Source organism: Cotesia glomerata, linkage group LG6 (assembly GCF_020080835.1).
Source record: "Cotesia glomerata isolate CgM1 linkage group LG6, MPM_Cglom_v2.3, whole genome shotgun sequence".
Classification (NCBI taxonomy): Eukaryota; Metazoa; Arthropoda; class Insecta; order Hymenoptera; family Braconidae; genus Cotesia; species Cotesia glomerata.
Genome location: NC_058163.1, coordinates 1,877,363 through 1,897,096, shown reverse-complemented (window position 1 = coordinate 1,897,096; position 19,734 = coordinate 1,877,363). Strand labels below are relative to the sequence as shown.

General features: G+C 28.3%; 3 protein-coding genes across 3 annotated transcripts; all 3 read left to right on the top strand.

Moving 5' to 3' along the window:
- Positions 1–1,594: 1,594 nt before the first annotated feature.
- LOC123267201 lies at positions 1,595–7,470 on the top strand. The gene is made up of 5 exons (XM_044731747.1): positions 1,595–2,584; positions 3,195–3,266; positions 3,325–3,414; positions 5,293–5,587; positions 6,335–7,470. The coding sequence occupies exons 1-4, from the start codon at positions 1,595–1,597 to the stop codon at positions 5,365–5,367; spliced, it is 1,227 nt and encodes a 408-aa protein (XP_044587682.1). The 3' UTR covers positions 5,368–5,587; positions 6,335–7,470.
- An 881-nt stretch (positions 7,471–8,351) lies between these two features.
- Positions 8,352–12,292, top strand: LOC123266885 (8-oxo-dGDP phosphatase NUDT18-like). The gene is made up of 4 exons (XM_044731337.1): positions 8,352–8,912; positions 10,589–11,132; positions 11,213–11,318; positions 12,020–12,292. The coding sequence occupies exons 1-4, from the start codon at positions 8,804–8,806 to the stop codon at positions 12,257–12,259; spliced, it is 999 nt and encodes a 332-aa protein (XP_044587272.1). The 5' UTR covers positions 8,352–8,803; the 3' UTR covers positions 12,260–12,292.
- Positions 12,293–12,861: 569 nt separating this feature from the next.
- Positions 12,862–18,665, top strand: LOC123266877 (protein smoothened-like). Its single transcript, XM_044731318.1, has 6 exons — positions 12,862–12,985; positions 13,054–13,254; positions 14,987–15,935; positions 17,886–18,063; positions 18,135–18,329; positions 18,466–18,665. Exons 1-6 carry the CDS (start codon positions 12,965–12,967, stop codon positions 18,554–18,556), a joined length of 1,635 nt encoding a protein of 544 aa, XP_044587253.1. The 5' UTR covers positions 12,862–12,964; the 3' UTR covers positions 18,557–18,665.
- The last annotated feature ends 1,069 nt before the right edge of the window (positions 18,666–19,734 follow it).

The following is a 19,734-nucleotide window of genomic DNA, read 5'->3' as shown; positions in this document are numbered from 1 at the left end:
AAAAAATTCAAAATGTGAAAATTAAAAAAAATTTTTAAAGCATTTTTTAAATTGTAATTAAAGTGTTGTAAAAATAAAAAAAATAGTTGTCAGCTAACTTCAGTATTATTTTTTTTAAGGTAAGTAATTAAAGAATGAAATTTAATTAATAATTTTAAGAATTTTTTTAACAATTAAATTATGAAAAAAATTGACATCTAAAAATTTATAAAAATAAAAAAATGCAATTTTTTAAAAATAATTTTTCAGAATGAAAATTAAGTTAGCCATCTAAAAAAAATTTTAGAATTTTTTTTTATTGAAAAAATTAATACAAAAAAATAAATTTAATTTGTAAAAAACTGTAAGTGCAATTTTAAAAAAATATTTTTTTGTTCTAATTTAACTATTAAAAATTAAAAACTTCGACTGACTTTTAATTATTTTTTTGGAATAAATCTTTTTTGTTAAATGACACTGAAGTTAGCAGACGTCTAGAAATTTTTGATTTTTTTTATTAATTAAATTAAAATTTAAGTTCAATTGAAATTTTTCCAATAAAAAATTTCTGAAAATTTTGAAATGTCAGCTAACTTTATTTTCATTTTTGTTAATATTAAAAAATTGTCAAATGACAGCTAACTTTAATGTCATCAAAGATTTTATCTTTTTAAGAACGAAAAAATTACAATATCACTTTTAGAACCTAAATTTTTAATAATGTTTATTTATTAATCCCTAAAACACTTGTTAAAAAACAGTTATTAAAAAAAAGTGCCAGTCATGCCGCCAGCTGTGATAACTGTGACAACGAACCATCAAAACTAAGTTCCTGTCATCAACCCTCAGACATTTCCTGACATTTAATCGCATTAGCGTCACCGATTAATAATTAATCAGTCAAATAACTTTCCAAACAAAGGGTGTTTTATCAACCAAAGCCACCAAAAAGAATCTTTTCTTCCATCCAAATGACATAGTAAAGTTAGCAGTCATAATAGAATTTTTTAATTTTTTTTAACAAAAAAATTTGTTCCAAAAAATAATTTAAAAAAAATTGCATTTTTAATTTTTAATCTTACATCAAAGTTAGCAGTCACTTGAATATTTTTCAATTTTATATAACAAAAGATAAGTTCTAAAAATAATTTAAAAAAAATTGCATTTTTAATTTTTTTAAAGTTCTGAATCTCAATTTTTTGTTTTTTATTTTTTTGCCATAATTTATTTGTTACAAAAATTCCCAAAGTAATTAAATATCTTCCGCGTTAATTTTCATTTTTTAAATTTCTCTACATGTCAATTTATTTTCTTAATTTTTTGTTAAATAAAAATTTTTTAAATAATTTCCCTGATTAAAAAAATCTATTGATAAGAATTAAAAATGAATTATTCATTTCTATACTTTAATAATTAATATTATCCTATCCTATATTATAAAATAGATGAAAGTCTTGAAGTTAGTCAAAGGTCGAAACTCGCAAAAAACGGGCCATGATTCATTATTGGTTAAAATTTTGGCGCGCGCATAGCGCGCTATTCAAATTTCTAGTACTTTATTAATTAATGTCTGCTAAATTTATTTTCATTGAATACTTCAAAGAACTAATCAAAAATGGTGATAATAGACAACTTATCAAAATCAGACACCCAGCTTCTGAGTTTAATATCTTCAACCTACAAGCTCTTCGGACTAGCGCCAGTTTCTGTGCGAGAGTATCCAACCTACCGGAACCACAAGAAAGAAATTGCCATAGAATTTACTTCAACTTCCTCAGCACTGATCATAAACTCTCTTGGGCTGCTAATCCTGCTGCCCTTCGAAGTGTTCTACCTGTACGGAAAGTTCACCAAAGACTTGGAAGAAGAATCGCGCCTTCGCCACCACTTCGACATCTTCTTCAGGATCAACGTGATCTTCATCCAGATCCTGCTGATTTTAATCTTCAGCATCAAGCGCCGGGAGATCGCGGGGATTTTAAACAGCCTGCTGTCTTTTGAAAGCGAGCTGGTGAGGAATTTAAGGGACCTGGACCAGCTGCACACTGGCCAGCATCATCAACTGGCAATTTTCACAGCTTATTTACTAATCAGCTCGGTGCTGCTGTTCAACAAGCTGATGGTCCAAGACACTCTTCAAGCTGTTGCAAACGTACTTCCAAAATTCGTTATCAGGAACTTGATGATCCAGTACTCGATTTTGTTGATATTCATCAAGAAGAAGTACTTCAGCTTGAACGAGTCGCTTTTGGTATTAACCAACCGCAGCGGACAATTGTGCTATCCATTTATTTCTAAAATTGATCCTCCGTCGGAGGAAACTGTTTTAGACTTCGTGGTCTTTATTAGAAAGTCTTACTACAGCTTGAGCGGAATTAGCAACAGCATAGCACAATTCTACTCTGTTACTATATTGGTTTCTTTATTGTACTACTGTTTAGGCGCTATTTATGTTGGATACCTCTTTGTGTCTTCTATTAGGGATTATTTGGTTGATAAAACTGGAGGGAAGATTCCTGATTGCATTGATCATGGGCTGCTTTTTATAACGTGCATTTATCCTACTGTTATTCTGGCTAATTCTGTGACGGCTGTTTTAGAAGAGGTGAGTTGTTAAATTGCACTGTACTTTTGTAATAATTGACGTTTTTAAAGATATAAGCTCATTATGATGTTACACTCATCAAGAGCTTTCATTTGAATACCCACATGCATTTTTGATATATTTTTCATGTATACATATATATATATAATGTAGATATAAATATATGAAAAATTGATGTGGGTACTCAAATGAAAGGTCTTAATGAGTGTAATGTCAGGATGAGCTTATATCTTTAAAAATGTCAATAGTTCACAAGATACGAGGTAATTTCTTAATTATTGACATTTTTTAAGATATAAACTCATTACGATGTTACACTCGTCAAGACCTTTCATTTGAGTACCTACATGGTATTTTTTATATATTTTATATATATGGTATTTGTGAAATGTATAAATATATAAATATATGAAAAATTGATGTGGGTACTCAAATGAAAGGTCTTGATGAGTGTAACATCGGGATGAGCTTATATCTTTAAAAATATCAATAGTTTTTAAGATATAAGGTCATTTTTGAATTATTGACCAGTTTTTTTGTAAGTATTTTTGTATTAGCTGCAAAAATATTTATTTAAAATACTTTTTAAAAAATGTAATTAAAATTGCAGATAAAAAGAACAAGCAAGATAATTTACCAACTAGCTTCAGTGTACTCTAAAAACACCGGAATATCCTACGAGGTAAGTTTGTTTTCCAAATTTTCACTTAACACAATTTTACAACCCCCAAAAATTCCAGCTAGAACAATTTTCCATGGAACTATTTCACCAAAACGTCTCCTTTTCCGCCTTCGAAATGGTTCCTTTGGACAACAGTCGACTTACTTCAGTAAATCAATTTTAAATGACTTTAAATAAAAAACTAACTTTTATAATGAATATTAAATTAAACATAAACTTTCAGGTGTTCAATATGATGCTCACCTATATAATTATCCTGCTCCAAACAGATGTCAGGCAGGGCGTAGGCCGTCAAGAGTTTATTAAAAATTAATCTAATAATCATAGTGTTTTACAATGACCTAGTTCGCCTATAAAACCAAATTAAAAAACCAGTTACCCTCCAGGACTTCAAAGAAACACTTAACTCTTCCGCAAAATGAAGAACATTTTCAACTTTTTAAACTCCAAAGAATCTTCAATTACCTTCATAGTAACATTCTTCAAAATCTTCGGCCTTGCGCCTTTTGAAGTAGTGTTTTCCAATTCCCAGCGACAAATTTTCCTGCGTCCTTCAACTCAAGACAGAATATACACTTTTCTGCTGTCTATTCCTTGCGTAGCTTTGTTAGTAAGACTAATAGTGAACTACAGCACAATTACACCAAAATTAGTGCTCAGAAAGTTGGTAACAATTAACCTATCATGGATCTCGACGGTAATTTTGTGGTACTACTGCTTCAACCACCAGAAGATCATCAGAATCTTAAACGACCTTCTGGACCTTGAGCAGGACTTAATTAACCAATTCAACAGGTCAGTTTCCCGTCGCAAGACCAGAAACTACGAAATCGCATCATTTATTTCAGAAGTAGTCTTAATGATTCTCCAAGTGATACCTTTCGTTTTCGAAGCTGTGGCTTCTAATGACTGGTGGGCGGTTGTAATGGTGACCTCTGGGTTCATCATCAACATTTTAATGCTGCAGCACACCATATTGGTGCACTTTATCAACAAACGGCTCAATTTCACCAACGAATTGCTTTTATCATTGATCAAAAAAGATACTTGCAGCGATTTAATCTTTGTTAAGAGTGCTACGCACAATGAACTCATCCTTAAGACTGTTATTTTACTAAAACAGCACCAGAGGAAGCTTCTTGTCATCTTCAAAGACTTATCCAATTTTTTTGAATGGCCTATTTTGCTGACAATAATCATTTTCTGCATCAGACTCATTCTTTACTCTTATAAGATTGCAAAGAGAGTCATTTTCTTCAACCACAAAATTCCTCTGATGTCTTTTATATGCGAACCTGCGACTATGGTCAAGGAAATATTCATCATCGTCATTTTTACCAACCAAATGACTCAGATCACTAGTGAAGTTAGTATCTTGCTATTTCTGATCCTAATTCTTGCGAAATTAATTTTTTCTTTAAGAAATTTGGAGTTAAAGATCAGTTTCTTTGTTCCAATAGAGGTTCTCTATGTTTTGTTTTTTTACAGACAAAGAAAACTGGAGAGGTCATTTTCGAAGTTATGGATGCTTACTCAACCCACGGAGGGATACAATCTCAGGTAATTATTTTTAATAATTTTTTATAGCTTCTTTACACCTTAAAATTGTTTTTTTCAGTTGAAACAATTTGCAACTGAAGTTTTGCACAGAAAAATACCGGACTCAATTTTTGGACTTTTTAGAATCAATGGTGGTCTTGTTATAGCCGTAAGGAATTTATATTTTATTAATAAAATCATCATTTATTAAAAAGTTGATGTGACGTTTTCATTGTTGTCGCTTTTCGTTGCTATGGTGACCACTTTGGCAACTGTTACCATGGCAACTGTTACTATGGCAACTGTTACTATGGCAACAGTTATCATAGCAACGGTTACCATAGCAACGGTTACTATGGCAACGGTTAAATACTGATGAGTTAAATTTTTGAAAATATTGATTAATTAAATTGTCAATAATAAACATTTTGACAGAAGCGCGTTCGATTTTCTAATTATATATAAATTTTTATTAAATTATTTTCAGATCACCGCTTCAGTGATCACATATTTAGTGATCCTCATTCAGTTCAATTATAATTTGGATATAGATGACGCTTAAAGTTGCGCAATTAAAATCATAAATATAATTTAAATAAATTTTTTTATATTATGTTGAATTTGTAAGTTGAGTTTAGGAATAACTAGTTTTCTCCCCACTGAAATTTTTTAGATAAGGATAACTTATCTGAAAATTAAGGTATTGTTTTCTGATTTAACTTTCGAATAGATAAAATATATCACGCTTGGCAGTAATGACTCCGACGCGACAATAGTAACAGGTAAAAAAAAATATTTTTTAATAATAATAATAATATTTATTTTATTCTAAAAACTGGTTTATGCTTATAGATTTTTTTTAATTAATTGGCTATCCAACCTAATACAACAATTTTTTTTTTAATATTGTTAGCCTATATAGACAATTTTTCCACAATTGATATCGAAATTTGTCAATAAAGATAAATTAAACTGAAAAAATAATTCGGCCGGCCCAGACTAGGATTCGAACCTGGATCTTTTGGTTACACGTTAAAAGCTCTACCTGTTAAGCTATCCGAGACACTGTTCGCAACTACTATTAATGACAAACTCAGCCATGTATGATGTTAATTTTGATCTGCATGTTTTTTTTTCTTTTTTTTTAACCTCCTAATACATTTTTAATATTTATTTCACTAGAAAATGAAATAGCGCGCTAAGCGCGCCTTAATTTTGACCAATAAGGAATCAGGTCCCATTTTTTTGCGAGTTTCGACTATTGACTAACTTCACACTCTCATGTATTTTTATTTTAGGGATCCTAAAGACGTAACCAAAAGATTCAGGTTCGAATCCTGGTCTGGGCCGTCTGAATTATTTTTTCAGTTAAATTTATTTTTAATGACAAATTTAGATATGAATTGTGAAAAAATTGTCTATATAAGTTAACAATATTAAAAAAAAAAATTATTTAATTAGATTGGATAGCCAATTAACTAAAAAAATCTAAAAATAATAATAATATTTTTAAAATATGCATTTTTCAGGTACAAAATGGCAAGTTCATTTTACCTTAAAGTAAACTTGATAGAAGCAGCTGAAAAATCGCAGACGGACTTGCTCAAAAAAATAGTTTCATCAAACATAACCTCGTACCCGCAATGGCGAAGTGACAACGGGTACGAATTTCTCCGCGCATTGGTCAAAAAAAATTATTCTGCTTTAACCGAGCTAATTTTGTTAAAAAACCCGGATGTAAACAATTCCGAAGATATAGACAATGCTACGCCATTGCAAATAGCGGTAAAGAATCAAAATTTGGCGATTGTCAGGCTTCTGATCCAAAATGGCGCAGATGTAAACCCTAAAGCTCGCGAATCTGCGAACCCTCCGCTCGCTATTGCTTATAAAAGTCTCTATTTGCTTGAAAAAGAGAAGGAAATTTATCAAAGATTGAAAATTGAAAGCCAATCTTTGCCTTTTTCCGCGGAAATCGTCAGCGGAGTGATGAAGCGCCGCTGTTTTATCAACGATCGGTTGTTTGAAAATGCGCGGGAAATTTTTGAGCTCTTACTTAGGCACGGCGCTAGTGTCAATGTTAAATATGGCAGAAAGAAGAATCTTCTTGTCGACGCGGTCAGATATCGGGACACTATTTTTATAAAAATGATCCTGGAAAATTATTGGCCGGATTTTAATGTCACTTTTGAGGAAAATTGCTCGCTTTTTGATGTGATTTTAAGCGAGAAATATTTAAATAAAATTTCTAAGGAGAAGATGTATGATTTGTATGAGTTTAAATTTAATATTAACGAAGTTGTTAAGATTTTTATCCGCCATATTGTCAAACTTGAGAGTATAAAGGCTCTGAAATTGTCTGAAGGAAATGAAAAAGCCATTTCTATGATTGATAAGATTGTATTTTATAGGAATAAATGCAGAGAAGAAGTTTCTAAGATGAAGAAAGATTTTTTTTATGTTAATCAAGATTTGTGTGTTTATACCGTTTTAATTTCTAACCTTAATTTTGTGGAGTTTGTTAACAGTGAGGTTATGGAAGAAGTTAAGACTAAGGAGTTTAAATGCGAGTATCCGATTTATGCTAATGATCTTATTGAACGATTGATGATTGTTTGGGAACGAAGAAAAGGGTGTGAAAATATTTGAGTTAATTTTAAAAAATTAATTATTCAAATTTTTGATTTAAAAATCAAAAAAAAAAATTTGAATCATGAAAGCCAACATTTAAAAATTTATAGAATTTTTTTTATTAAAAAAAATTTTTCTGTTAAAAAAAAATTTTTTAAAGAATTTGAAAAACTGTAAAAACAATTTATAAAAAGATATTTTTTAGTTATAATTTATTAAGTAAAATAAAAAATGTCGGCTAACTTGATTTTTATTAATTAAGGAGTCGAATTTTTAAAACTAGTAATCAATTTAAATTTTCTTTTAGAATAAAAAATTTTTTACTTCTTAAAATCGACTCAAAAAATAATAATTCAAGTTTTTATTGCATAAAATTGTTTTATAAAAAGCTAATTTATTAGAAATCATAAAGAAAGAGATTATCAACGGTATTTGACAAAATGGCGGCTGTAATTCCCGCGCCACAAAATGGAGGCTTGTAATACCAAGCGCGGCAAATTTAAAAATAATATATTTCAAAAAGTTATAAAGAGATCTACCCTAGGAGAGTACTCCGATTTCCTTAATTATTACAATTTTAATCTTTAAGATTAGAAAATTTTTTAATTTTTAATTAGTATTAATATATTGTATCATAAATAATTAAAATTGTAAAAAGTAAAGATGAAACTAATATTGTAACGCTCTAATTTTTTTATCTAATTAGAGAGCGTTTGTTATTATTATTTAATAATTAATAACTTTCAATAACTATTTAATACAATATATTAAATAATAATTTTTTATATTATTTGAAAAAAAATAATTAAATAATTTTTTTCAGGTAAAATTAAAGATTTTTATATTTAGAATTTTTTTAATATTTGTGATAAAAATAAGAAGAAATAAATATTTTTCAATAAAATTAGATTTTTTCCCGCTTATAAATAGTAAGAATTAAAAAAATAAAAGAAAGTATCGTTACGGATCGCGTACATAACACATGATACAGCGAGTAGATGTGAAAGATGTAGTTAGATCTAGTAAATGTAATATATCTAAAGTATAAAAGTAGTGATGACCTAGAATGCAACAAACTATCAAATCAAGTTGAGAGAAAAAGGCATGAAAGAAACTCACAGCACACCTGTGTAGCTAACTATAACTGTACGTACGCATTGTAAATAAATTCATCGATGTGTGCGCTCGTTGAATTTTAAGTAGGAAAAGCCGAAAGGAATGTGAAGTAATATAACTACGATCTTGCTAACAATATTATCAGACACCTGTCAGAGTTACCGAGTTAATGTCAGCTCTGTTATTGTTCAGTGATTTATTTTTATTTAAATGATTTGTTGTTTTGACAGTGGGAATAAAGTTGTTCAAAAATGCCGGATAGTATTGAAGAGAATATACGACGGGTTTTAGGAGGATTTAAATTGGATGATGGAGAAGAAATTTGTGATTATCCTCTGGGACAGCAGAATGAAATTATTGGTAACTATTTTTTTTTTATTATAGAAATTTTTATTTTGAATTATACCTTGTGAAATATTGACATTTTTAAAGATATAAGCTCATCCCGAAGTTACACTCATCGAGACCTTTCATTTGAGTACCCACATCGATTTTTCATATATTTTATATATTTATATATTTATATATATTATATATATATATGTATATATAAAAAATATATCAATAATGTCATGTGGGTACTCAAATAAAAGGTCTCGATGAATGTAACATCGAAATGAGTTTATATCTTAAAAAATGTCAATTACTAAGAAATGACATTGTATTTTATTAACTATTGACATTTTTAAAGATATAAGCTCATCCCGAGATTATTCTCATCGAGACCTTTAATTTGAGTAACCACATCAATTTTTCATATATTTATATATATTATATATAAATGTATATATGAAAAATATATGAAAAATCCATGTGGGTACTCAAATGAAAGGTCTGAATGAGTGTAACATCGAAATTAGTTTATATTTTAAAAAATGTCAATTATTAAAAAAAGACCTTGTATCTTGTGAAATATTGACATTTTTAAAGATATATAAGCTCATCTTGATGTTACACTCATCGAGACCTTTCATTTGAGTACCCACATCAATTTTTCATATATTTTATATATTTATATATTTCACAAATACCATATATATAAAATATATAAAAAATGTCATGTGGGTACTTAAATGAAAGGTCTCGATGAGTGTGACATCGAAATGAGTTTATATCTTAACAATTGTCAATAATTAAGAAATAACATTGTATCTTGTAAAATATTGACAATTTTAAAAATATAAGCTCACTTCAACATTATACTCATCAAGACTTTTTATTTGAGTACCCACATCAATTTTCCATATATTTGTATATATTATATATACAAATATATGAAAAATATATCAAAATGCATGTGGGTACTCAAATGAAAGCTCTTGATGAGTATAACACCGGAATGAGCTTATATCTTAAAAAATGTCAATAATTAAGAACTGACTTTGCTATCTTATCAACTAATGATATTTTTGAAGATATAAGCTCGTCTCGATATTACACTCATCAAGACCTTTCATTTGAGTATCCACATCAATTTTTCATATATTTTATATATTTATATATATTATATATATATATATATATATATATATATATATATATATATATATATATATATATATATATATATATATATATATATATATATGTATATATGAAAAATATATCAAAAATCCATGTGGGTACTCAAATAAAAGGTCTCAATGAGTATAACATCTAAATGAGTTTATATCTTAAAAAATGTCAATAATTAAGAAATTACCTTGTATTTTGTGAAATATTAACACTTTTAAAGATATAAGCTCACTCCAGCATTATACTCATCAAGATCTTTCATTTAAGTACCCACATCAATTTTTCATATATTTTTCATATTTATATATATATTATATATATGTATATATGAAAAATATTTCAAAAATGCTTGTGGATATTCAAATGAAAGCTCTTGATGAGTGTAACATCAGTATGAGCTTATATCTTTAAAAATGTCAATATTTAAGAAATTACAGTGCAATTTAACAAGAATCATTATTTAATAAAGCAAAATTTTAATATTAATTTTAATAATTAATAATTAAATCCCGGGATTCCAGAAACAAAAGGAATAAAACCAACATCGACCTCCAACTACCTTCCAATATGTCAAAAAACAGTCACCTACATAGTAGCAGCAGTGATAATAAACGACAAAGACCAAGTGCTGATGATTCAAGAAGCAAAGGCATCTTGTGCCGGAAAATGGTACTTACCTGCTGGAAGAGTCCAGCCGAATGAGTCGCTGATAGCAGCAGTGAAGCGGGAGGTGTTGGAAGAAACCGGGTTGACGATGGAGCCCAAATCGTTGCTGATGGTCGAGTGTGCCAGCGGTTCTTGGTTCAGGTTCGTCATGCTGGGTGATGTAACCGGCGGAGTGCTCAAGACACCCGACCAAGCTGACCAGGAGTCCTTGCAAGCTTCATGGGTCAGCAATGTCGACGATTTATCGCTTAGGTCGACTGATATCTTGCCTCTGATTCAGCGCGCGAGGGATCACAAGAGTGGAGGCAATCCACCTTGGCATTTACCTCTGCTGCCGGTTGAAAAATCATCGAGCAAACTTTTCATACGGCTTATTGTCTGTATAAAAAGAAAAGCTACGTAAGTTTTTTTTTTTTAATTATTTTTAATAATTAAAAATTAATTCAAATTCAAAATTTTAATTAAATAATTTTTTTTAGCAACCGGATGCATGTTTTAATATCGGAAAAAAATTATTTACATTTACCGGTTTGTGAAATTAATCCCAGTAAGAATTTACATTCAACTTTACATAAATTTATGGTGGTAAGTATCCATTTTTTTTTTTAAATAGTTATTAATTAATTTTTTTATAGTAATTAATTAATTAATTTTTTAAATAGTTATTAATTAATTTATTTTATAGCAATTATTTTTTTTTATAGTAATTAATTAATTAATTTTTTAAATAGTAATTGATTAATTTTTTTATAGTAGTTAATTAATTAATTTTTGTAAAAATTAATTTTTTTAAAATTGATTTTTTTATAGTAATTAATTAATTAATTAATTTTTTAAATAGTAATTGATTAATTTTTTATAGTAGTTAATTAATTAATTTTTTTTAAGTAATTAATTTTTTTTTATAGTAATTAATTTTTTTCATAGTAATTAATTAATTAATTTTTTTGTAGTAATTAATTTATTTATTTATTTTTAATTTTAAAGTAATTAATTTTTTTTTATAACAATTAATTAATTTTTTTTTATAGTAGTTTATTAATTAATTTTTATATAGTAATTAATTTTTCTTTTATAGTAATTAATTAATTAATTTTTTTTATAGTAATCTATTAATTTTTTTAAAGTAATTAATTTTTTTTATAGCAATTAATTAACTTTTTTTAGAGTAATGAATTAATTTTTTTGTTATAGCAATTATTTAATTCATTTTTTTAAAGTCATTAATTTTTCTTTATAATGATTGATTTTTTTTATAATAATTAATTAATTTTTTTTTCAAAAAGGAAATTTTTGGCCACAATGTAGCTCAACACAGACCTCACGGATTATTATCAGTAGAATACAGCGGAGAACAACCAGGCGACGGTGTTTGCTTTACAATACTAGTGTCATTCCGTCCAGCTCTTGAAGAAGTTCCTATCATGGGGAAATACGTCTGGCATGAAGTCAGTAAGAATATTGCTGAATTAATTGCTACGAGGTTACCTCGCAATATGGCTATACCATTGAATGTAGTTCGCTGATTAATTTATTTACAAAAAATTAATTCTTAATTTTTTTCCTGAAAAAGAAATAAGACATTTTTTTATTGTCTAGTTTCAAAAATTTCCTTGATTAACCAAAAGAATTTTTTTTTAATATTTATTAATAATTTTTAATCCTTTTGTTTCTTCAGTTTGTCTATCAAATTTATTATTTTGACATTTAAGCTTAAGATTAAGTTATTTTGTAATAAAAAAAAAAGATTAATTTTAAGTACTAATTGTTGAAAATTTTATTTATAATTCTTATGTATATTTTTAATTATTATAAACTTGTAAAAATAAAATATTAATTTTTTTTGTAGATATTAATAAACAATAATTTAATTAAAAAAAATTTTTTTTTTTTTTTATAAATTTTCCAAAAAAAAATTTTTAATCAATTAAAAATGCAATTTTTTTAAAATAATTTTTTCGAACAAATTTGTTTGTCAAAAAAAAAAATTTTAAAAATGATAAAAATCCAAACATACCACAAAAGATAAAATCTAATAACTAAAATATACATTTTTCAATACTCACCATTTCTTAGAACCCAACAAATTGCTATAGTCCTTGTATATAATTCCAAAACTAACTTCTACACACAGTAAGTATACTTTTGAGCACTTAATATTCTTTTGTAAAAGTCAGTATAGCGCTGTTGGCCGGTAAAAACACTTGTTGATTGTTTGCGACTCCAAAAGCATGGATTTTCACTATAGCAAAGTAAAATATCAATTATAAATTATAATAAATAATAATGATTAATAAAATAATTTTTTTTACCTATTTAGGTTGTCTGGCTTGTATTAATTGTAGTAATAAATAAAGTGACTACCGATGATGTTGGTGAAATTTTGAAAACGAAGGACTGTATAAGACCTGTGGAATGTGTCCGGATGAAAACTCCTGACTGTCTGACTGTTACCTTGCCGTATTCCATGAGCAGCAATGGGATTGTCAAAAGGTACTATAAGACAGAAGATGAAATTCAGGTAATTAACATTTTTGATTTAGAAAATTTTTATTTAATTTTTTAGGACTGAAATTTTTAAATTAAATTTATTAAAAAAATATTTTTTAATTAATTTAAAATAATAATAATAATGAAAATTAATTCATCAATTTCGACAATTTTAAGAATTTTTTTTAATTCAGTTTCATCTATATTATTAAGAGAATAAGAAAAATTTAGTGTCCAGGATTTCATATCATTTTCACCGATAGTCAATTTATTGTGATAAGTATTTAGGCTGCATTCGAAAATACTCTATCTCTAGATACATAATTAAGAAATGACCTTGTATCTTATGAACTATTGAAATTTTTAGAGATATAAGCTCATCCCGACGTTACACTCATCTAGACCTTTCATTTGAGTACCCACATCAATTTTTCATATATTTTATCTATCTACCCTCACGGTTTCGGAAATGCCGCAAAGATTCGGTATTTATACGATATAAATGCTGTATGTTTACCGTAATACTTCAGTTATTTTAGCCAGTTTTTTTGCCGAATTATGACGAAAAAATTACGAAATAAATTCAGAATATTTACGGCAATACAATAGGAAAATTACGGTATATTAACAGCATTCAAACCGTAAATGTACCGCATATTTACTGTATATTTGCGGCACTATTGCAGCAAAGAACCGGAAAAGAAGATCCCTACATTCTATTACCGGTAAAATACCGAAATTATGCTGCTTTACTACTATTATTCAATAGCTTAAAAAATTTTTTTATATATTATTATAAATTATCATGAATAAATTTTTAAGAGGTTACTATAATTATTTCCCTATTAAGATATTTATTACAATTTTTTTGAGTCCAGACCGGGATTCGAACCCGTATCATATACTTACGCGTCAAAGGCTCTACCAGTTGAGCTATCTGAGACACTATCCGTAACTATTTATTCAGTCACCTAATAAGACCCACCGAGTAATAAACATCACCGTCCACCTTACGGTAGAAAGCATTATATCAGTATAAACGCGGCAAAATTGCAGTACATCTTCGGTATTTTTACCGTAGAAATACGATTTTATTATAGTAAAATTATAGTTAATACATAGATTTTTTACGGTAAAAGTTCTAGAGTTTTACGGTAATTTAATCGTATTATTTCTGAATTTTGCAGCAAAAGTACAGTAAAAATGCTGTATAACTATAGTAAAAAAAACTGGCCAATATAACCACAGAAATACCGTATTATTTCAGAATTGTAACGGTAAATTTATGGTAAACGCATTAATACCGAAAAATTACGGTATTTCAAAAACCGCGAGAGTATATATATTATAAATAAGTATATATGAAAAATATATAAAAATTGCATGTGGGTATTTAAGTGAAAGGTCTCGATGATTGAAACATCAAAATGAGCTTATATCGTAAAAAATGTCAATAATTAAGAAATGACCTTGTATTTTGTAAACTATTGACATTTTTAAAGATATAAGCTCATCCCAATGTTACACTCATCGAGACCTTTCATTTAAGTACCCACATCAATTTTTCATATATTTTATATATTTATATATATTATATATATGTATATATGAAAAATATATGAAAAATGCATGTAGGTACTCAAATGAAAGCTCTTGATGATTCTAACATCAGGATGAGCTTATATCTTTAAAACCGTCAATATTTAAGAAAGTACAGTGCAATTTAACAAATTAATTAATTAAAACTAACTTGACTTTTCCAGGCAAAGCTGCACGAGCTTCAAACATCCTTGCAATACATCCCTCGATGCTGGAAAGTAGTCCAACCATTACTTTGCATGATCTTCCGTCCTCAATGTTTGAACAACCACGTGGTGCTTCCATCGCAGGAGACGTGCCGAAGGATAGAAGAGCCTTGCAGGCTCGTCTTCGACGAACTCATCTGGCCCAAGTTCATAAACTGCAGCAACAGGGATCTCTTCCCGCAGCTGAACAACCAGCCGCACTTGCCAGTAGACTTTGACTCTTCAAGTTCCTGCTTAGCACCGCTGGTGCGGACCAACGACACCCGCGTGACAGTCGAGGGGCTCGAAGGCTGCGGCTTTCCTTGCAAAAATGCTCTCTTCAGCGAATCCGAGCACCAGGAGACCCACCAGCTGATCCTCTGGTCAGCTATCACCTGCTCTTGCTTTAACTTAGCAGCAATTTTGACGTTCCTGATCAACTGGACAGATGGAAGCCACTCGGACCGCGCTATCTTCTATATCAACTGCTGCTTCCTGGCCTCTTGCATCGGGTGGCTGCTCCAATTCACCGGGATCAGGGAAGCCATTGTCTGCCGCCCGGATAACACTCCGAGGATCGCTGAGCCTGCTGGAGATAGTTCAGCTTGCATTGCGGTGTTTATTTTGATTTATTTCTCACTTCTTGCTGCTATCATCTGGTTCGGAATCCTCGTCTTGATCTGGTTCATGAAGTTCGATGAGACTGCGCAGAAAAAGTATGATGTTAAGTCTCTCTTGTTCCATTTTACTGCTTGGGGAATTCCCGCTTTTTCCACGATTATGATTGTTGAGTCCTTGAATATTATTGATGCAAATAGTATGACTGGGATTTGCTTTATTGGATACCAAGATTTTCATTTGGTTCATCATTTTGTATTCATTCCGCTTTTTATGGTTGTTTTTGCAGTAGCAGTATATATTATTGCAGGTTTGGGTTTTTTAATTTTATTTTTTTAATATAGATATTTTACAAGTCTTTGAATTTTTTATGAAAATAAAATTAGCTAGCATTTGAAAATTTTTATAATTTTTTTTCGATAAAAAAATTTGAAATTTTTTAAATATGTTTTTATTTATAATTCTGTATCTCTAGATACAGAATTAAGAAATGACCTCAATAAGCTCATCTTGATGTTACACTCATCGAGACCTTTCATTTGAGTACCCATATCAATTTTTCATATATTTTTATATATTATATATATTAGGGTGGCGCAAAAAAACCGACTATTTTTATTTTTTGAGTCTCGAGTGAAAAAATGTTAGTTATTGATGTTTTAAGAGTCCTCACCAAAGGACAGCTTAAAAAAAAATTTTTTTAATTTCAAAAATCGTCAAAAATCGAATTTTTTTTTTTTTAATTTTTTTTTCTCGTTACGGTATAATTTTATAGACAAAAAAAAAATAAGTTTCTGAAAGTTTCAGTTCAAAATTTAAATTTTGAAAGGTCGCTCATAATTTTTTTTTTTTTTCTTTAATTAGTCATATCGCCGACTTTAAGTGTTGGGAGTGGTACGTTGGGGTCTTCTTGGTTTGAAAAAATCTTAACCTACGCGGCAAGGTCAAATCTCAACCAAGCTGGTTTCTAAGACCAGCTTGGGATTTGAACCCACGCCTGGCAGTTGATTAAATAAAACTATTAAATTAACAAAAAACTATATTTTCTATGTTGTGGTTGATTTTTAGTTCATCTCGTGATGTATTTTTATCGATTATTGTACTAAATAAAAAAAAAAAAAAATGCATGGAATTTTAATTTGAATAGTAAAAGGTCGCTCGAAAAAATCTAAACTAATGCACTAATAAATTAAAAAAAATTTAATTTTTTTTCTCGTTACGGTATAATTTTATAGACTAAAAAAAAATAAGTTTCTAACAATTTCAGTTCAAAATTTAAATTTTGAAAGGTTGCTCGTAATTTATTTCATTTTATTAGTGCATTAGTTTAGATTTCTTCGAGCGACCTTTTACAATTCGAATTAAAATTCCATGCATTTTTTTTTTTTTTATTTAGTACCATAATCGATAAAAATACAGCACGAGATGAACTAAAAATCAAGCACCATACAGAAAAAATAATTTTTTTTAATTTAATAAGTTTATTTAATAAACTTCCAAGCGTGGATTCGAATCCCAAGCTGGTCTTAGAAACCAGCTTGGTTGAAATTTGACCTTGCTGCGTAGTTTAAGATTTTTACAAACCAAAAAGACCCCAACGTACCACTCCCAACAGTTAAAGTTGGCGATATGACTAATTAAAGAAAAAAAAAAAATTTACGAGCGACCTTTCAAAATTTAAATTTTGAACTGAAACTTTCAGAAACTTATTTTTTTTTGTCTATAAAATTATACCGTAACGAGAAAAAAAATTAAAAAAAAAAAGTTCAATTTTTGACGATTTTTGAAATTTTAAAAAATTTGGAGTGACCTCTTAAAAAATTTTTTTTAAGCTGTCTTTTCGAGAGGGTTCTTAAAACATCAAAAACTAACATTTTTTCACTCGAGACTCAAAAAATAAAAATAGTCGGTTTTTTTGCGCCACCCTAATATGTATATATGAAAAATATATCAAAAATGCATGTGGGTACTCAAATGAAAGCTCTTGATGAGTGTCACATCGTGATGAGCTTATATCTTTTAAAATGTCAATAGTTAAAAAAGTACAGTGCAATTTAACAAAAGTCATTGTTTAATAATCCAAAATTTTATTTATTTACAGTTTACAAGTCACGGCAGTCACGTAGTGACTGCAAGGTTGCTAGTTTTTATTGAAAAAATAAAAAATGATCAAATATCTGCTAATTTTAATATTATCAATTTTTATAAAAATCTAAAATTACTTTTGTTTATTAATTTCATTAACTGTCATAATTTTCAGACTCCAAATGGATTCTGAAAACTCCAACAGAAGAGAAAAAGTCCAAACGTATGCCAATTTCCAAAATATTATATTTGTCGCTTCCCGTATTACTGACAATTATTGTAGCATTTATTTGTCACATATGGGAAGGAATAAATTCGCTGGAGTACATTGAGGACTTTAAAAGCTATATCATGTAAGAATACTTAATATTTATAAATAAAAACCTATAAAATTATTAGTCACTTACAAATTTCTTGATTTCAGATGCACAGTTTTGAACAGAATGTCAGAATTAATAAGAAGCAATCTCAAAATGGAGGCCGAGTGTAAATTAAAATCCAGCCCAGATGTTGTCAAACTTCATTTGCAAATTTTGACACATTTTTTCGCGGGTATTTTTATGTCGCTGTTTGTTTGCGAGAAGCACTCTCTTTATTTGTGGATAAGTTTCTTCCGGCGGTAAGTTTTTTTTTTCTTTTTTTATTTATTATTGTTTATTAGTTTATAATTTATTCATTTATTATTTATTATTGATTTATTTATCATTTATTATTTATTTATTATTATTAATTATTAAATTTTTATTTTTTTTCAGGATATTTAGAAAAAAATTAAATAAAGAAAGTCCTGATAACGGAATGGAAGGTCAAGAAATGTTACCCCTAAGAAATAGATTTAACAGTTAGATAATAATCTTAAGATTGTACAAATAATTAATTGTCGATAGTAGTTAAATTTAGATTAACTACCTGTAAAAAATTTATTTTTAAAAGTAGATTGTTAAGAAATTATTTAAATAGTTGATAAAAAATTAGGAAAACGGTTGACCCCTGTTGAAAAGATCTTATAAAACCTCATAAAAAAGACAAACTTTTATATAAGATTTTATAAGTCCGTATGATTTCTATGAGGTACAGAAAATTTGGTAATCAATTTTTTTTATAAGGATTTATAAGAATCGACTTTGTATGCTATTTTAAGAGAATTTTCTAATATAATTTTTAAAGGATGAACAAGAAATTTTATGTTATAAGATTCTATGAGGAAAACTACAAATTTTTTGTATAAGATTCTTAAGTGTTATATTTTCTATGAGTCTTTACGAGAATTTAAAAATTAAATTAATATACGAGTTTATGAGGGAAATCCTCATTCAATCAAAAACTCTTAAAACTTCATTAAAAACTTTTTTGTGGGAAATTCTCAAATTATATAATGTCCAATGAGAATTTCTGAAAATTGAATTTCTCATAAAACAATAAGCTTTACCTATAAGATTCTATGAAAAATCACTTAAACATATTAAACGTAAAAGTTTTATGATAATCAACGAGTAATTTCAGTGCCACAAACACATCGATTTCTTATAAATAATTTATGTGGTTTTTAGAGAAATTTTCTAGTAGAAAATTACCGATAAAACATAACAGCAAATTATGGTCATTTATGAGAAATTTGTTGAACAGATTAACTTAGAGTACTGATAAATGATTTTATAACAATACTTCGTAACTTTATAGCGCAAAATTTCCAGGCATATAAGATTATATAAGAGATTTATCCTGAATGTATTGAAATATAGCTGTTTATGAGTTTTTATAAATTTTGAGGTTTACATAAGCATTTTATATTTATTTATCTATTATCACTATTATAACTATTTATCATATCGCGTTACAGATGCCATAAGGGCATATAAAAATTATACGCCCTTATGGCACCCGGGAACGATAAGGGCGTATAAAATTTTTTTTTGCATTTCTGCACTTTTCAAACGAAACTACGTTGATTCCCAAAAAAAAAATTTTTTATACGCCTTTATAGCTCCCGGGACCCACCTCGGATGCCATAAGGGCGTATCAAA